Below are 15621 nucleotides of genomic sequence, written 5' to 3' on the forward strand. Positions count from 1 at the left end.
GCTATGAGTCGGAACTGACTCCATGGCACTTAACAACAACAACATAAATTATGTGCATCTTTTCTATCATAACAGGGTTGTTATCAACCATATTGGTGTATGGTAACCCATGCACAACGTAACAAAATGTCACCCAGTCCTGTGGTTCAGATTATTGTGGTCCAGGATTTTCACTGGTTGATTTTAACAAGTACATTGGCAGGCCTTTCTCATTAGTCCATTTTAGTCTGGAAGCTCTGCTGGAACCTGGTCAGTATCATAGCAACACACAGGCCTCCACTGACAGACACATGATAGCTGCGTATGCGGTTCGTTGGCTGGAACGCTAACCAGGTCTAAGGCCTGAAAGGCAAGAATTCGATCACTGAACCATGACTACCCCTTGAGATTTGTTTTAAATCTTTGAAATGTAAGAACCCTGGTGTAATTATACCTCATGCTAAGAAAAGTAAAAGCTATAGAAACTTGGTGGTAACCTGCAAAGGAAAGGATAACTCTTACCCAAAATCTTGAGTTTGATTCCCTGGAGTGATGGAGTCCAATCAATAACCACTCCAGGTAATCAGAGAAAGAAAACACCCATTATTATTATCATTTATTATTATTATTAGGAAGTTGACTATCAGAACCACCCCACAGCAAGCAGGCTGGTTTAATTGGTGTTCAACTGACTCTATTACAAGAAATATTTATACCAGTGATTACAATGCTAATTAGTACAACATGAAGATGAGTTATAATTCTGTCATTCAGATTAAATCAAAAGGTGGTCATAATGTCCCAATAAACATTTCAAAGGAGGACAGGATTAACTCTCCTGGCGCCTGCATGTCCAGATGGTACGCCTTATCAGAAGGTATACAAACAGGGACCAGGCGCTAAGCAGAGCCAGGCAATTATTAACAATTTAGAATAGTTAAAACATGTATCTAAGAAACAAGACCAAGTTAGTGGTGTATCAGATGCTTATGTACAATCTCCCTGAGGCTCAGTTTTCTAACCTATAAAACGGGGTAAATAAAAACTGCTTTGCTTTCTTCATAGGGATAGGATGTGAATCCATTGAGATGATAACAAGCAGTTGCTGTCTCAATCCTAACTCATGGTGACCCTATGTATACAGAGTAGAATTGTACCCCAGAGAGTTTTCGATGACTGATTGTTCTACATTAGGTTACCAGAACTTTCTTTCAATTTGCCTGTTTGAACTCAGACCTTCAACTCTTGGGTTAGCAGCAAGTGCATTAAATGTTTGCATCACTTCAGGGCACCATAAAGACACATACCCACACACCCACTGCCATCTAGTCAAGTCCAACTCATAGTGACCCTCTAGGGCAAAATAAGACTGTGCCTTAGGGTTTCTAAGGCTCTAAGTCTTTATGGGAGCAGACTGTGTCATCTGTTTCCCTCCAAACACCGCCTGCTCCTGTATCATTCTCACAATGGTTGTGCTTGAGCCTGTTGGCTGCTGCTGCCTTGCCAATCCTTGCTGGAGGTCTTTCACTGACCCTCCACTTTACCAAGTGTGATGTTCTTATCCAGGGACTGGTCTCTTCTGATAACATGTCTGAAGTATAAAAGACAAAGTCTCAGCATCCTGGCTTCTAAGGAACATTCTGGCTATAACTACTTCCAAAACAGATTTGCTTGCTCTTCTGGAAGTCCATGATACTTTCAATATTCTCCAACACCATAACTCAAATGCAGCAATTCTTCTGCAGTCTTCCTTATTCATTATTGGTAACCTTAGCAAACAAATACTAGTTGTTGTTTTTGTCATTGTCATTGAATCAGTTCCGGTTTACAGCAACCCTGTATAGGGTTTCTGAGGAGTGGCTGGTGGGTTTGAACTGCTAATCTTGTAGTTAAAAGTCCAATGCTTATCCTACAGTTATACACATAGTACTTACAAATATAACAAGGGAGCTTCCAAAAATTCATAGAGAAATTCTATTATCTTTTCATTGCATTTTTCCACAAACATTTTGACAGTCCCTCATATTACTCCAAGGCCTCTGCAAAAATCTCACTCCACATACTATCTGTCATACTGATGTTGTTTTTGTTAGGTGTTGTCGAGACGGTACCAACTCATAGTGACCTTATGCACAAGAGAATGAAGCACTGCCCAGTCCTGCGCCAACCTCACAATCATTGCTGCATATGAGCCCATTGCTGCTGCCACTATACTAATCCATCTCATTGGGATTCTTCCTCTTTTTCACTGACCCTCCACTTTATTACAGAGCTCTGGTAGCGAAGTGGTTACGAGTTGGGCTGCGAACCTCAAGGTCAGCAGTTCAAAACTACGAGCTGTTCTGCAGGAGAAAGATGCATGGTCGCTATGAGTCGGAACCGACTCCACGGCACACTACCACCACCAGCACCACCACTTTACTAACATATGATACCCTTCTCCAAGGACTGGTCCCTCCTGGTAATATGTCTGAACTATGCGAGACAAAGTCTGGCCATTCTGGCTTCTAAGGAGGATTCTGGCTGTATTTCCTGCAATACAGATTTGTTTAATATTTTCCTCCAACACCATAACCCAAATGCATCAGTTCTTCTATGGTCTTTCTTCCTTCTTCATTGTCTGACTTTCACATGCATATGAAGTTACTGAAAATACTAAACTACCAGTTTAGCAATGCTGCCTGACCCAACACTTAAAGGGGTCTTCTGCAGCAGATTTGCCTAATGCAATACATTGGTTAATTTATTGACTGCTGCTTCCGTGAGTGTTGATGGTTGATCATCATACTGACTTAGATTCCATTAATGAGACATAAGGACAAGTGATGATCATGTTCTGCTTTTCATTGCAAGTTACACACGCACACGCACACACACACATCCACACACACACATACGCTGCAGTAAACAACAGGCTGGCACAGCTTTAGTTATTCAGATAATTGGGGCAAAACCCAGACAAGCAAAAGTGTTCTTTAATTTATAGTCTCTAATAGTGTTTCTTTCAAGGTGAAGACTTCTAAGTTTGAATTGCCATTTCCCCAATTACCTAAACGACAACCAGCTTTCCATTTCAGTGATCGGAGAGGTCAAAGTCCACAGTTGAAGCTCCACTGCCACTTCACAGGAGAAAGATGAGGCTTTCTGCTCCCTCAAAGATTTATAAGAAATCCTATACAGAGTCACTGTGAGTCAGAACCAACTAAATGGTATTTAATAGCAACAACATGATGAATAAGAACACCATCTTAAATAAAAGATTAAATAAATAAGCAAGCAAGCACACACTTGTGATACCAGGCAAAGAATTCATGAGGATATCATGGTTAGTGAAATGTTGTATGCCTATGTCTTTTTAATCCACATTTATGGTTCCTTTAAAATATTATGCTTATTAGAGAAATATTTATTTGCTAGTTAATATGCACATTGAGCTACTAAGTATGAAATTGGGTGGAACAGATACAGGTTTGGTCCTGAGTCCCAGTCTGAGCTCAGACCCTTATTCGTTCAGTGACCTCTCCTTTTTATTGTAAGTTGCTATTGAATCAGCTTCCACTCATGGAGACCATATTCATTAATAGGACGTAATGTTGCCGAGTTCTGCATGAAGACCTTTTCTTATTTGGGGCAAGGAAAGAGATACTTACTGCTTTTATTATCAAGCTAGCCATAACTGTAGCAAGTGTGTGAAGTTAAGTTAAATAAGGCATTATCCCAAAGCCTCTTATAGTAAGTGGAAACCAACAAGAGAAGTCAGCCCAAAGGGAGAGACAATAGGACCCACGCTGAAATCCTAGGTCAAGGAACACAGGTGTCCCCCAACACACCCCAGATCCCAGCCCTTTTGACTCACCTTTTGAAACCCAGTTTAGCAATGCTGCCTTCTCTCCTCCTCTCACCCCCAGGAGCCAATCCTTAAACCTAAGAACACAACTGTTTCCACCAGAGGCTTGCATTTGCCCAGGGCTACAGGTCCCACTGTTGTTCCCTGTGTCTGCTCCTGTTTTCATTGGGGCTGAAAGAGCACCGCTGTTTTTTCCTCAGAGGTGCCAGCTTGGAGCAGTAAAGTTTGCTCCTGAGGAAACACATGAGTTTTCGAATGAAACGTCTGTGTTCTGGTAACATTTAATTGTGCTAATTCTCAACCTCCTCTGCACCCACACGTTCACAACAACATTTATTCCATTGGCTTCAAAGGGGACCCAACATGTTGGAAATATGTGTGGGAAGAGATAATTGGTCTGAACCCTCTCTTTGTATGACTGGGCTTGGTACAGACTTTAGAGTATGTATTGGAATTTTAAAAACATGTATTTGCTTTTACTGGGTTGAAAATAATTAAAATTAATCAGGACTTCTGTGTGTGTTTTTCATAAATAAATAACAGTCATTTATCCTTGTCCAATAATGCATATTTATAGGGTTAGATTAGGAAAGACCTTTCAACAAGCATTTGCATCTAAAGGCCACGTAGCATGTGAAGAGCTCCAGGCAAGAAGCTAGAAGCAAACCAGGGCTGAGAGGAAGGAGTGGTGTGGACAAGAGAAAGCCACCACTGAATCCAAAAGGGTCTCCTATATTCTAGTTTAAAACCTCTCAAAGTGTAATCTTTTATACTTTGTAGAGGAGGTTATGCATTTAAAATGCAGATTCCCAGGTCCCATGCCAGAGAATCTGAATTTTAACATGAATCTTTCCTTAGTGTTCTTCTGCCAAACTACAAATTGAGAACACCCGTTCTAGAGGCAAGAGTCCAGATTTCGTGAGGGATCTTCTAGATGGAGCTGACTCTTCATCTTTGGTGCACACCTAAATTGTAAAGTCAAGCCAATTTAGGTATGGTCTGATGTCATTGTTAAGTGCCATCCATTGGTTCTGACTCATTGTTGTTGTTGTAGTTAAGTGCCATCGAGTCAGCCCTATGCACAATTTCTGAGGAGCAACTGGTGGATTTGAACCACCAACTTTGCGTTTCGAAGTCCAGTGTTCACCATGCAGTGTCACACCAGGACTCTGTTGGATTGATTGTTGGTGTTAAGTGCCATCAAATTGGTTCCAACCCATTGTTGTTGTTAAGTACCGTGGAGTCGGTTCTGACCCATAGCGACCCTGTACAGGGTTTCCGAAGCTGTGAATCTTTACGGGAGCAGAATGCCTCATCTTTCTCCCATGGAACCACTGGTAGTTTCGAACTGCTGACTTTGTGGTTGGCAGCCTGACTCGTAACCACTATGCTACCAGAGCTCCTTGGTTCCAACACATAATGACCCTGTATAGGGTTTCTAAGGAGCAGCTGGTGAGATTGAACCATCAACCTTACGGTTCAAGGAACCTTGCAGTCCTGCGCATTAACCCACAGCGCCACACCAGGACTCCATTGGACTGATGGCACTATCTAAATACTTATTAGTAGCCTAAAATTTTTCTAATATTTAATTCTGTTTGATTTTGAGTTGTAAAAAATTGAAAATGTTTTGTTACCTTTGCAACTATTTCTGGATTGTGCCGCAGGACAAAATTCTAGGATATTTGCTGTATATTTGTATGTACTTACATATGTTCATTGTATACATCATTCTATAAAACAGGAAGATTGGTCTGTCTAGTAGAAAAAGCGCCATCCATTTGTCAGTTTGCCATGCTGTGATAGCTTTCATTTTGCTAAAATAGTGGAAGTTACACCATCAAAGTTACCCATGGTGGGCAGATTTCAACAAAGCTTCCAGACTAAGATAAACTAGGAAGAAAGTGTTAGTGATCTACCTCTGAAAACTAGCCAATGAAGATTCTATAGATGACAACAGAACATTTTCTAATATAATGATAGAAGATAAGTCTTCTAGCTTGGAAATCAGTCAATAGATTTGAGTATTCCAAGATTATGAAGCAGGTCCAAAAAGTCAGTTTGAACCTCAAGATCAGTGATTCCAACTCACCCTTTACGTATACAATCCAACTGCAGTTTCCACTTACAGTCTAAAATGATTTTTCCCATAGAAATAAACTTTTGCAAGCATCATTGCTTAGAGTATTAAATCTAACTATACTTAAAGTTTATTTCTTGAAACTTCCTTCTTCAGAAATTAAAAGCCCAGATTTTGAGACAAAAATGACTCCATGCTTTTTTAAAAAATCCTGTGCACATATAAACAGTTTTGAAAATACTGCCTTCAGAAACATTTAACAGGATGCAATCTGCTGAGATTTACTGCACTAGCTGCCTACTGTTATCAAAACACAACAAGACAAATTACTTTTCTTGACGTCTGCTGCTAGATTTTTGTTAACTTATGTTTCTGAAAATGTAGCATCACAAGCCAATATCACATGAAGGTATTTAATGTCATTTATAAAAATCTAGTAATATAAACTGTTGACTCCTTGTAAAGCACCTATTAAGATACAAAAATATCACTGGAGCATATTTTTATGTCTTTGATCTTAAAGTCTGCACAATGATTCTTGCCAGAAGGGCAACTTGTTCCACACACTGCAGAACAGAAAATCCATCGTTGGAAGGGCAGCTCAACCTCATCTGAGGCACCTCTTCGATACTTTGTTTTTTAAAACAATACCAACTTCCTGTTTTGCTCCAAACTAAGCCAATGGATCCGGTACTATTGCATGCAAAACCAGCCCTCTTGCAGAAGAATAAGTAGAGTCCCCAATGAAATGGGAGTCTGAAATGACCATTTTGAAGAAGAATAAGTCAAACCGGTGATGTATGTGAATGCTGCGTGCATTGAAATCTCTTGTGAACAAGATGATGTTCAAGTTCAGACACATCCCCAGTTGCCTTTTGAGTTGACCATGGGATGTAGCAGCTAGACTGGAGGAGGATGAGCGGTGACAACAGACTCACAGGGAGAGGTGAGGAGGGTCCCTAACGCCTGAGTCCCAGTCCGATGTATGTCATGAAGTGGGAAGATAGCCTTGATCCATCATTGGATAACTTTGGCCACCAATTTCTCTATCTCAAATGAGACTCCATTTCTTTAAAGACCCCTTTAGTTTTAAATATCTGTAAATCTCCTGAAGCAACTGTGCTTTGATTGACATGAAATTTAAGAGCTGCCTTTAAATGGAATGACTGAGCAATTAGCAGAATTATGTTGGGTTCAGCACAGTGTGTGAATACATGCCAAAATGTACAATGAGGATTTTTTTTTTAATGTTTCCTCCAGATTTCCTCATCCTAAATAGACATACAACAATGTCCATGTTCAGACAGTATAAGCGTTTCTCCTAAACCCATGCATAAATACCTTTCAAGTCAATACACACCTTTGAAGTATGTGTGACTTAGAGAGATGAGTGGGGTGGGCAGAGAAGGGGCATTGTGAGTGTGATGGAAATTTCTAGGGAAACAATGTGGTGTACAGGGTCACAGGCCTGGGAATCAGGAAGTTAGAGTTCTAATTTCAGCTTTTCCACTGATTCACTTGGGACCTTGAGAATGTCTGTTCCTATTTCATCTTTTTGTGCCTCAGTTTCTTTCTCTACCAATGATAGTGAGAGTCCTTGGCTGGATGCCCAGGATTGTGAGAATATAACGTGCAGAACCATAAAAATACAATCAGTACCCAAACTGCAAAACATGCTAGTTACTGGGTGTCCTGACAAAGTGAAAAAGTTAACAAGAGTAATTCCTTTAATAATCAAAATGCAAATATTTTAAGAAACATACCCACTAGGTGAAATTTAAGCAAAGACTTGTTTTTGTTGTTAGGTGCCATCAAGTCGGTGCCAACTCATAGCAAACCTCTGCACAACAGAAAGAAACACTGCCCAGTCCCACACCTGCCTCACAATCATTGCGACGTTTGAGCTCATTGCTGCTACCACTGTGCCAATCCATCGCATTGGGGGTCTTCCTCTTCTCCAACTCTCCACTTTACCAAACATGACATCCTTCTCCAGGGACTGGTCCCTCCTGACAACATGTCCAAAGTATGAAAGGCAAGGTCTGACCATCCTGGCCTCCAAGGAGCCCTCTGGCTGTACTTCTTCCAACACAGATTTGTTTGTTCTTTTGGCAGCCCATGGTACTTTACTATTCTCCAACACCATAACTCAAATGCATCAAATCTTCTACAGTGTTCCTTATCCATTGTCCAAATTTCACATGCATATGAGGTTAGTTGAAGGAGCTCTGGTAGCGTAGTGGTTACGAATCGGGCTGCGAACCTTAAGGTCAGCAGTTTTAAACTACCAGCCGCTCCGCGGGAGAAAGATGAGGCTTTCTACTCCCGTAAAGATTTACACCCTTGGAAACCCTGTACAGGGTTGTTATGGGTCGGAACCGACTCGATGGCACTTCACAACAACAACATGAGGTTAGTTAGTCTCAGGGATATGTCAGCAGAAAGAGCTCAGACTTAGGAAAAAAAAGAGTTCCACCATTGAGTTCCACCATTGCCACATAGCGTATGTATTGCATTAGGCAAATCTGCTGCACAGGAACTTTTTAAAGTGTTGACAAGCAAAGATGTCAGCTTGAGGACTAAGGTGCACCTGACCCAAGCCATGGTATTTTCAATAACCTCATATGAATGCGAAAGCTGGACCGTGAATAAGGAAGATCGTAGAAGAATTGATGCCTTTGAATTATGGTGTTGCAGGAGACTACTAAAAGTGCCATGGGCTACAAAAGGACCAATAGATCTGTTTTGGAAGAGGTGCAGCCAGAGTGCTCCTTAGAAGCCAATATGGCCAAACTAACCTCCTTTAATGACAGACTCTATTTTCTAATAAAATGATTGACTCTCTCACATTATATAATCAAAATGTCTTTCAGGGCATCTTGGATCAACATTGCCTATCATTTGATTTTAGATTAAGGATACCTATTCTATGTATTAATTCTAACTTCTCCTAATCCTTTTATAAACAAGACTATCTTTAAAAAAAAATAAAATTCTTTGAGCATGTTGAAGTTGAATGGAAGAAAAATCTCAGGCGCTTGTTTTCTGTAGCTTTGAGGAAAAGTGCGATGCCCGTACACAATCCAATAATAAGCAAATAAATTACAAAATGAATCTGACTGATAATGATTCATCACATGTTTTGCACATTTTAAAACACACAAGTGTTTACCTCTGAGCTTAGCTCTAAACTGGAAAGGGGATAACAATAAATCTATCTCATTTTGTTAACATAATTGCAGCCATCCAATTTTACGTGTTACATTATTAGGGCTTTGGACAATAGATGACAAAAACAGAATGTTCTAGAACATGAACTTTAAAAATTGGTTAGCATCATGTACTTTCCAAAAGAAGTTTGATTGCGTTGAATCAAAGGTGTCTGCTTGGCACTGAGCTGTTCCCAGGAGACATCCAAGTCCTCATTCCCTGATCCTGAATTTACGAGTATCATCAACTTGTTTGAATTTGAAACTCTATTGGACCCCTTCATATAGCCAATATCGCCAAGCATTTAAGCAAAGTCTGCCCAACCTTTTTGTTGTTTTTTTTTATCCTTGGCTTCAGATTGGACTATATAAATCCTGAAAGAGGACTAAAAACTGTGAATTAATTTTCTAGATGAGCATTATTCCATAAAACAGAGTGGGAAAGGGATAAGTTTGAATTCTAGCCCTGCCATTGTGTTTGTCTGAATTTAGTGTGTTACCTTAACCTCTTTTAATCTCAGTTTCTTCATTTAACAAATGACCGTGACTTTCCTTGCCTGCTTGGTTAGAAACCCCAGATCACAGGGAGATGGTGCATAAAGAAGTACTTGTGTGGCTGCAAACTGATTTCCTAGTGGCCACCCCCGGGGACTACTACTGGAGCCATTTGATGTGGACCACTAATATTTCCCATTATCTCTCCTAATCCAAAACTTTACTCTGAGTTCAGTCCAAAAGTGAAACTCTCCCTTCTTAAGGCTTATTTTAAGTGCCCTTCCTGTCTAATTTTATTCTTGTTGTTAATGTCACCTCTGTTCTCCCAAGCTGGAACAACATGGCTCAAAGCTCATGTGATATATCTTCCCAAACCAAATCCCCTAGAAATATCCTGCAATCCTTTTATTTATCTTTTTTCCATAGCCACTCATTCAATTTTGGCCCTTATAACTTGAGTTACAACAAAATCTCCATGTCCTGAGCTTTTCCCTTTTCTCCAGCCTGTGCACTGTAAAGTAATCTTAATAAATTACTACATGGATTATGGCTGCATTATCCTGCTCTAGCATCTGAAGTAAGGAGCCCAAGTGATGTATGGGTTTGCCTGTTGGTCTGCTTACTATAGGGTCATCAGTTTGAATCTACCAGCTCTGCAGGAGAAAGCTGAGACTTCTGTAAAGGTTTACAGCCTTGGAAACCCTATACTAGGTCACTATGAATCAGCTCTTCATAAACCCTATTTTCTGTAGCTTTGAGGAAGAGTTCAATGCCAGTACACAATCCAATAATAAGCAAATAAATTACAAGAGCACACAACAACAGCATCTTCAGTAGCCCCCCACTATGTATAGAATAAGAATCCTGGTGGCACATGGGTTAAGTAACCAAAAGGTCGACAGTTTTAATCCACCAACCGCCTCTCTGTGCAAGAAAACACTTAGCGAATTGCTCCTATGAAGATTGCAGCCTAGGAAACACTATGGGGACAATTCTGCATTGTCATATCGAGTCACTACGAACTGGAATCAACTCATCAGCACACACCTATCACATACGTAGAATAAAATCCAGTCTGGTCCCAAGCTGTTATTCCAACTGTGGTCACACCGATTTGCTTTGCTTGTGATACAGTACTCACTTTTCCTTGTTCTTAGGACTTTGTTTATACCATTGCCAAGGTTTCTTCTTCCTTGCTTTTCAAATCATACCCAGTTTTCAAGCCCCGCTTAGGTCCTACCATCTGCTTGAAGCCTTCCTGATGCGTCATACCTCATAATGATCTAATTTCCTAAATGGATGTTTGAGGCATCAATAATCAATTATGATCTGGTGTGTCTCCTGGAGCAGTTACCCTGCACCATGTTGTTTATGTTTTACCAAGTGCCTTGTCCCTTCTATCTTGTTGCCAAGTTTTATTTTAAGTCGGGGGATTTTATCAAATCTATTGGTTTTCCCCTAGCACAGTGAGTCAAACCTTCCACATGTTAGAGAAACCTGAAGAACAAACATGTTAAATATTCTTCAGGACTCTGCCTCTAAAATGTGTTGAAGATATTGTTGGGTGCTACTGATCTGTTTCAACTTAATATTGACCCTGTATGACAGAATAGAATTTCCCCATAGGGTTTTCTAGGCTGTAATCTTTATGGGAGCAGATTAGAAGGTCTTCGTTCTGTGGAGCTGCTTGGTGGGTGCAAACTGCTAACCTTTTGGTTAGCAGTCTCCAAGTGCTTAACAGTTGCATCATTGGGACTAACCTTAAATGTATATACTTCCAACAAGTTCCCATTGATATCGATGCTGCTGGGTGAGTCTCCTCTCTGTCTTCAAACATCTCTCATAGAAGTCACATGTGAAGGGATAATATATATATATATAAATACTGAGTACTTTTTGCTGTTTTGTCCTTGTCTTCTCATGTTCTGTCACTTCTTTTTAGATTGATTTTGAAGATGTGATCGCAGAACCAGAAGGGACTCACAGTTTCGACGGCATCTGGAAGGCCAGCTTCACCACCTTCACTGTGACAAAATACTGGTTTTACCGTTTGCTGTCTGCTCTCTTCGGCATCCCAATGGCACTCATCTGGGGCATTTACTTTGCCATTCTCTCTTTCCTACACATCTGGGCAGTGGTACCTTGCATTAAGAGTTTCCTGATTGAGATCCAGTGCATCAGCCGTGTCTACTCCATCTACATCCACACCTTCTGTGATCCGCTCTTTGAGGCTGCTGGCAAAATATTCAGCAATATCCGCATCAGCATGCAGAAAGAAATATAAGTGACATTTCAAGGAGAGAAGTGTACCTACTCTTTTTTGTTTTTTTGTTTTTCTTTTAATTTTCTTGGTGCCGGTTTCAAGTTGCTAGTGCCGCAACAATGTATGAATGAACATCTTGGTTCAGAACAAAGAAATCACCTCCTCCATTTTCATAACTCTTATTTGTCTCTTCTGAGATATTACATCTGTATTTTTGACTATCTAAAGTTTTTAAACCCATTTACCTTTTTTTCTTGCCATTGCATTTGCATATGGATTATTGTTTTGGCTGATGACATATTGTTGAATGGTATGTTGAGAGAAACACAAAGAACTGAGGAGAAAAATTAAAAAAAAAAAACACAACACCTCAACTGCCTACTCTAAAATGCTGATCATTTTGTAATAAGAGAAGACTCAAGCTATAGCCATTGATTACACAGATATGTGGGCAGATTTTAAGCAAACTCTTCATTCAGCATCTGAAGAGTTAATGGATTGCTGCCACTCACTTTAATGATCCAGTGGGATCTAGTAATCCTTTTCAAGTTAGCAAGCATAATCTTAACTGCATTCACATGATCCAACTAGTGCCTTGCCCCTCTTGAAAGTTTAACCTGTGATAGTTTCTGTGCCTGAATATTTGTTATACGGATAAAAAAGACCCAAGTGCCTTCTCCTTTCTCACGTTTTCCTTTTCAAATGGGCTTTAACTCATCAACATCATTCTTAGATCAGCAGTCTTCCTGAAGACCAAAGTTAGAAATTCCATTTGCTAGTTCTCCAAGCTTGTTTCTGACTCTGAAATAAAGAGTCTAGTGAAGCACATTTATGTACCTGGTCATGCAGCATCTTGATCCATATCAAATATGGTCAACAGTACTACCATGAAATGAATGAAGGTGGACGGATGGGGCTGAGCTCTCTCTGGGCTGGCTGGGATAGAAGCCAACACTTCTGCCTCTCGTCAGCTGAATGAGATTAGCATGTCTAGTCAGTTTATTCAGCTTATTTTCAAGAATAATCATGCTTTCCAGAATCCAAACTAATCCACCACCAGGGTGGTTTCAGTGGCTCAACATTGTGTCCCTTTTTCAGCTGATCAGCGGGCTGCCAGGAAAATGCTGTCAAAATGGAGGCCATTGTGTGAGACTGCCAGTTGTTGCAAACAGAATGCCTTCAAAGCAAAGCACTTGCAACCTGTCTGTTATTTTGTGACAAATGGCCCTTTCCCCTGCCAGGAGTTCTGGACCTTGTTGAAACATCACTTTACTCAGAAGATGGGGGAGGAGGCAGTAATAAAAGATTGGGGTAATTTTGCTGGAATAAGTTCAGATTCTTCTGAACTCAAACTGAGGAATTTTACCTGTAAACCTGAGTCATACAGAAAGCTTCCTGGTATACCCAAAAGCTTTTGAGTCCGCCTGTTTGTGTTGTGATTCTGCCCTTGGAGGTTTTTTTAGACCCCCAGTTATGCTTTTATTTTTATTTTCATATACATAGTTGAACTCTGCTTAATTTTTTTGACTTCTTTCATTTTTCCTGGCACTATAATTTAGATCATCAACTTTTACCTACTTTTTAATTTTTTGCATTTAAGACAGACACTGGCATGGACATAGTTTTACTTTTAAGCTGTGTACATAACTAAAAAATGTACTATATTACAAACTTTTTAAAATGTAAAGATATTTTTATCTTTAGAAGAGGAAAATCATTTCAGAAACTGATTCAATCTGTAAACTGTGTATCTAAGACATGTCTGTTCCATATAGCTGCTTAGTCCCTCATTCAAACCAACTGCTGATCCAAAAGACTGCTGAAATTTTATATACTTACTGATATATTTTACACTTTTTTATCCTGCATGTGCTGTACAGATTACAAGTCTGCACAATAAAAACGTTTAACAATTCCACAGTCAACTTTTAAAATTTCTTCTTGAAACAGGATTGTGTGTGTGTGTGTGTTTTAAGCATGTCCACATCGTGTGTGTGCGTGTGTTTGCAATATATTTATAGGGAAGGGAAGTTCTTTCATTTAATTAGTATAAACTAAATCATTTAGGAGGGATCATTTTGCTAATGTCAGTAACACATTGTTGTTGTTGAGCGCCGTCAAGTCAATTCCAACCCATAGCGACCCTATATAGGGTTTCCAAGGAGTGACTGGTGAGCTTGAACTGCTGACCTTGCAGTCTGATGCATTAACGGCTTTGCAGTCTGGTGCATTAACCCACAGCACCACACCAGGACTCCTAGTAATACATTACTACAGATGAAAGTCATAAATAATAACAAGGATTTGTATAGCAATTTACCCCAGGTTTTGTTACATGCTGTCTAATTTGACCTTCCAGTAGCCTTGTGTAATAGATATTATTATTCTCATTTGGTAGATGACACAATTTACAGTCAAGGGGAAATGCATAGAACTTTGCCATGCCTTAACTGGGATTTTAAAGCGTGGTCTATTTATTAAGGAGCCCTGATAGGGTAATGGGTTGGTTACATGTTGGTCAACTGAAAAGTCAGTAATTTGAACCCACCTGTGAATCTGCTGGATCAGGATGAGAACTTCTGTTGCTGTAAAGATTTACAGCCTTGGAAACCCTATGCAGGGTCAGTGTGAGTCAGAACTGACTGCTCAGCACACTATCACCACCATTTAATATTGACTTTGGCCAAGTTTTCATCCACTACTTCCAAAGCAAATTCTGCCATGGGGATCTTCTTCAAATTTAGTTCACCCTAAAGTTTCTATCATACAGTTTGTAGAATCCCTCTCGTTGCTGGGTTCTCATGTAATCTCTGAGGCTGCTCAGTTAGTAACTTGGTCTGGGATTTGTGTTGATCCAACAAATCCATGATTAGTGCATGACATGACTCATATCTCTGATGAGGACAGCACCAGAGAGCCGGCATGAAGTTCAAGTACAACCAGTAAAGTAACTTTAAACAGGATGGGCTTTCCTTTGGTTTCATTATCTGAGTTTCTAAATGCTTGCATTGTAACAAAACCAGGCTCCACCGCACACACAAAGCCGCTCCATTTCTGGACGGACGCACAAGTCAAACAACTTTGGTACTCCATCCATGTTGGGAATAAATAGTTTATGCTTCACACGTTTAACCAAATGTTCGTTACATCGCAATATGCACCAGCCCAGTGGATTGGGCCTCTGTTGAACTGCTGACTCATACCTTCCTTTGTGTGGAAACTGGTATTTAAATGTTGATTTCTAAATTACAACCTGTATTTGTGGAATAGGAAATAGGGAGAGACAGAGATGTAATGTAACTTAATATAACAAATGGCAAAACCATAAAATAAAAGCTTATGACTGTGAATGTATGAAAATATTATACGTCCAAATATATGAAAAAAAAAAAAAAAGGATTCCTGGTATGGCAGTATATGATCAACACTGGACTGCGACCCACAAGGTCAGAAGTTCAAACTCACCAGCTTCTCCTCAGAACTCCTATACACAGCCACTATGAGTCGCAACCAACTTTGATGGCACTTAGCAACAACAACAACAAAATTATTAAAAACACAGGTGGTAAAATAAAGACAGCATTATATGTAACACAGTATCATGGGTCCTGGTGTGTTGTAGGATAAGCACTGGCCTGCTAACCTAAAGGTCAGTACTAGTCTCTCTATAGGAGAAAAATGTGGCTTTCTGCTCTAACAAGGAAAAGGGCAAAGATATGAAAAGATAATTCGCACACAAAAAAGTATG

The 15621-nt window shown here is 39.9% G+C and overlaps 1 protein-coding gene across 1 annotated transcript in view; it reads left to right on the forward strand.

The window, feature by feature from the left end:
* Positions 1 to 12215, forward strand: part of LOC102820985 (caveolin-1-like) — a 43814-nt gene extending 31599 nt beyond the window's left edge. The window contains exon 3 of the mRNA XM_006859308.1: positions 11553 to 12215. Coding sequence (XP_006859370.1) covers positions 11553 to 11894 — 342 coding nt within the window. The 3' untranslated portion in view covers positions 11895 to 12215. The remainder of the gene's footprint in view (positions 1 to 11552) is intronic.
* Positions 12216 to 15621: the final 3406 nt, after the last annotated feature.

This window comes from Chrysochloris asiatica, unplaced genomic scaffold, assembly GCF_000296735.1.
Source record: "Chrysochloris asiatica unplaced genomic scaffold, ChrAsi1.0 scaffold00032, whole genome shotgun sequence".
NCBI lineage: Eukaryota > Metazoa > Chordata > Mammalia > Afrosoricida > Chrysochloridae > Chrysochloris > Chrysochloris asiatica.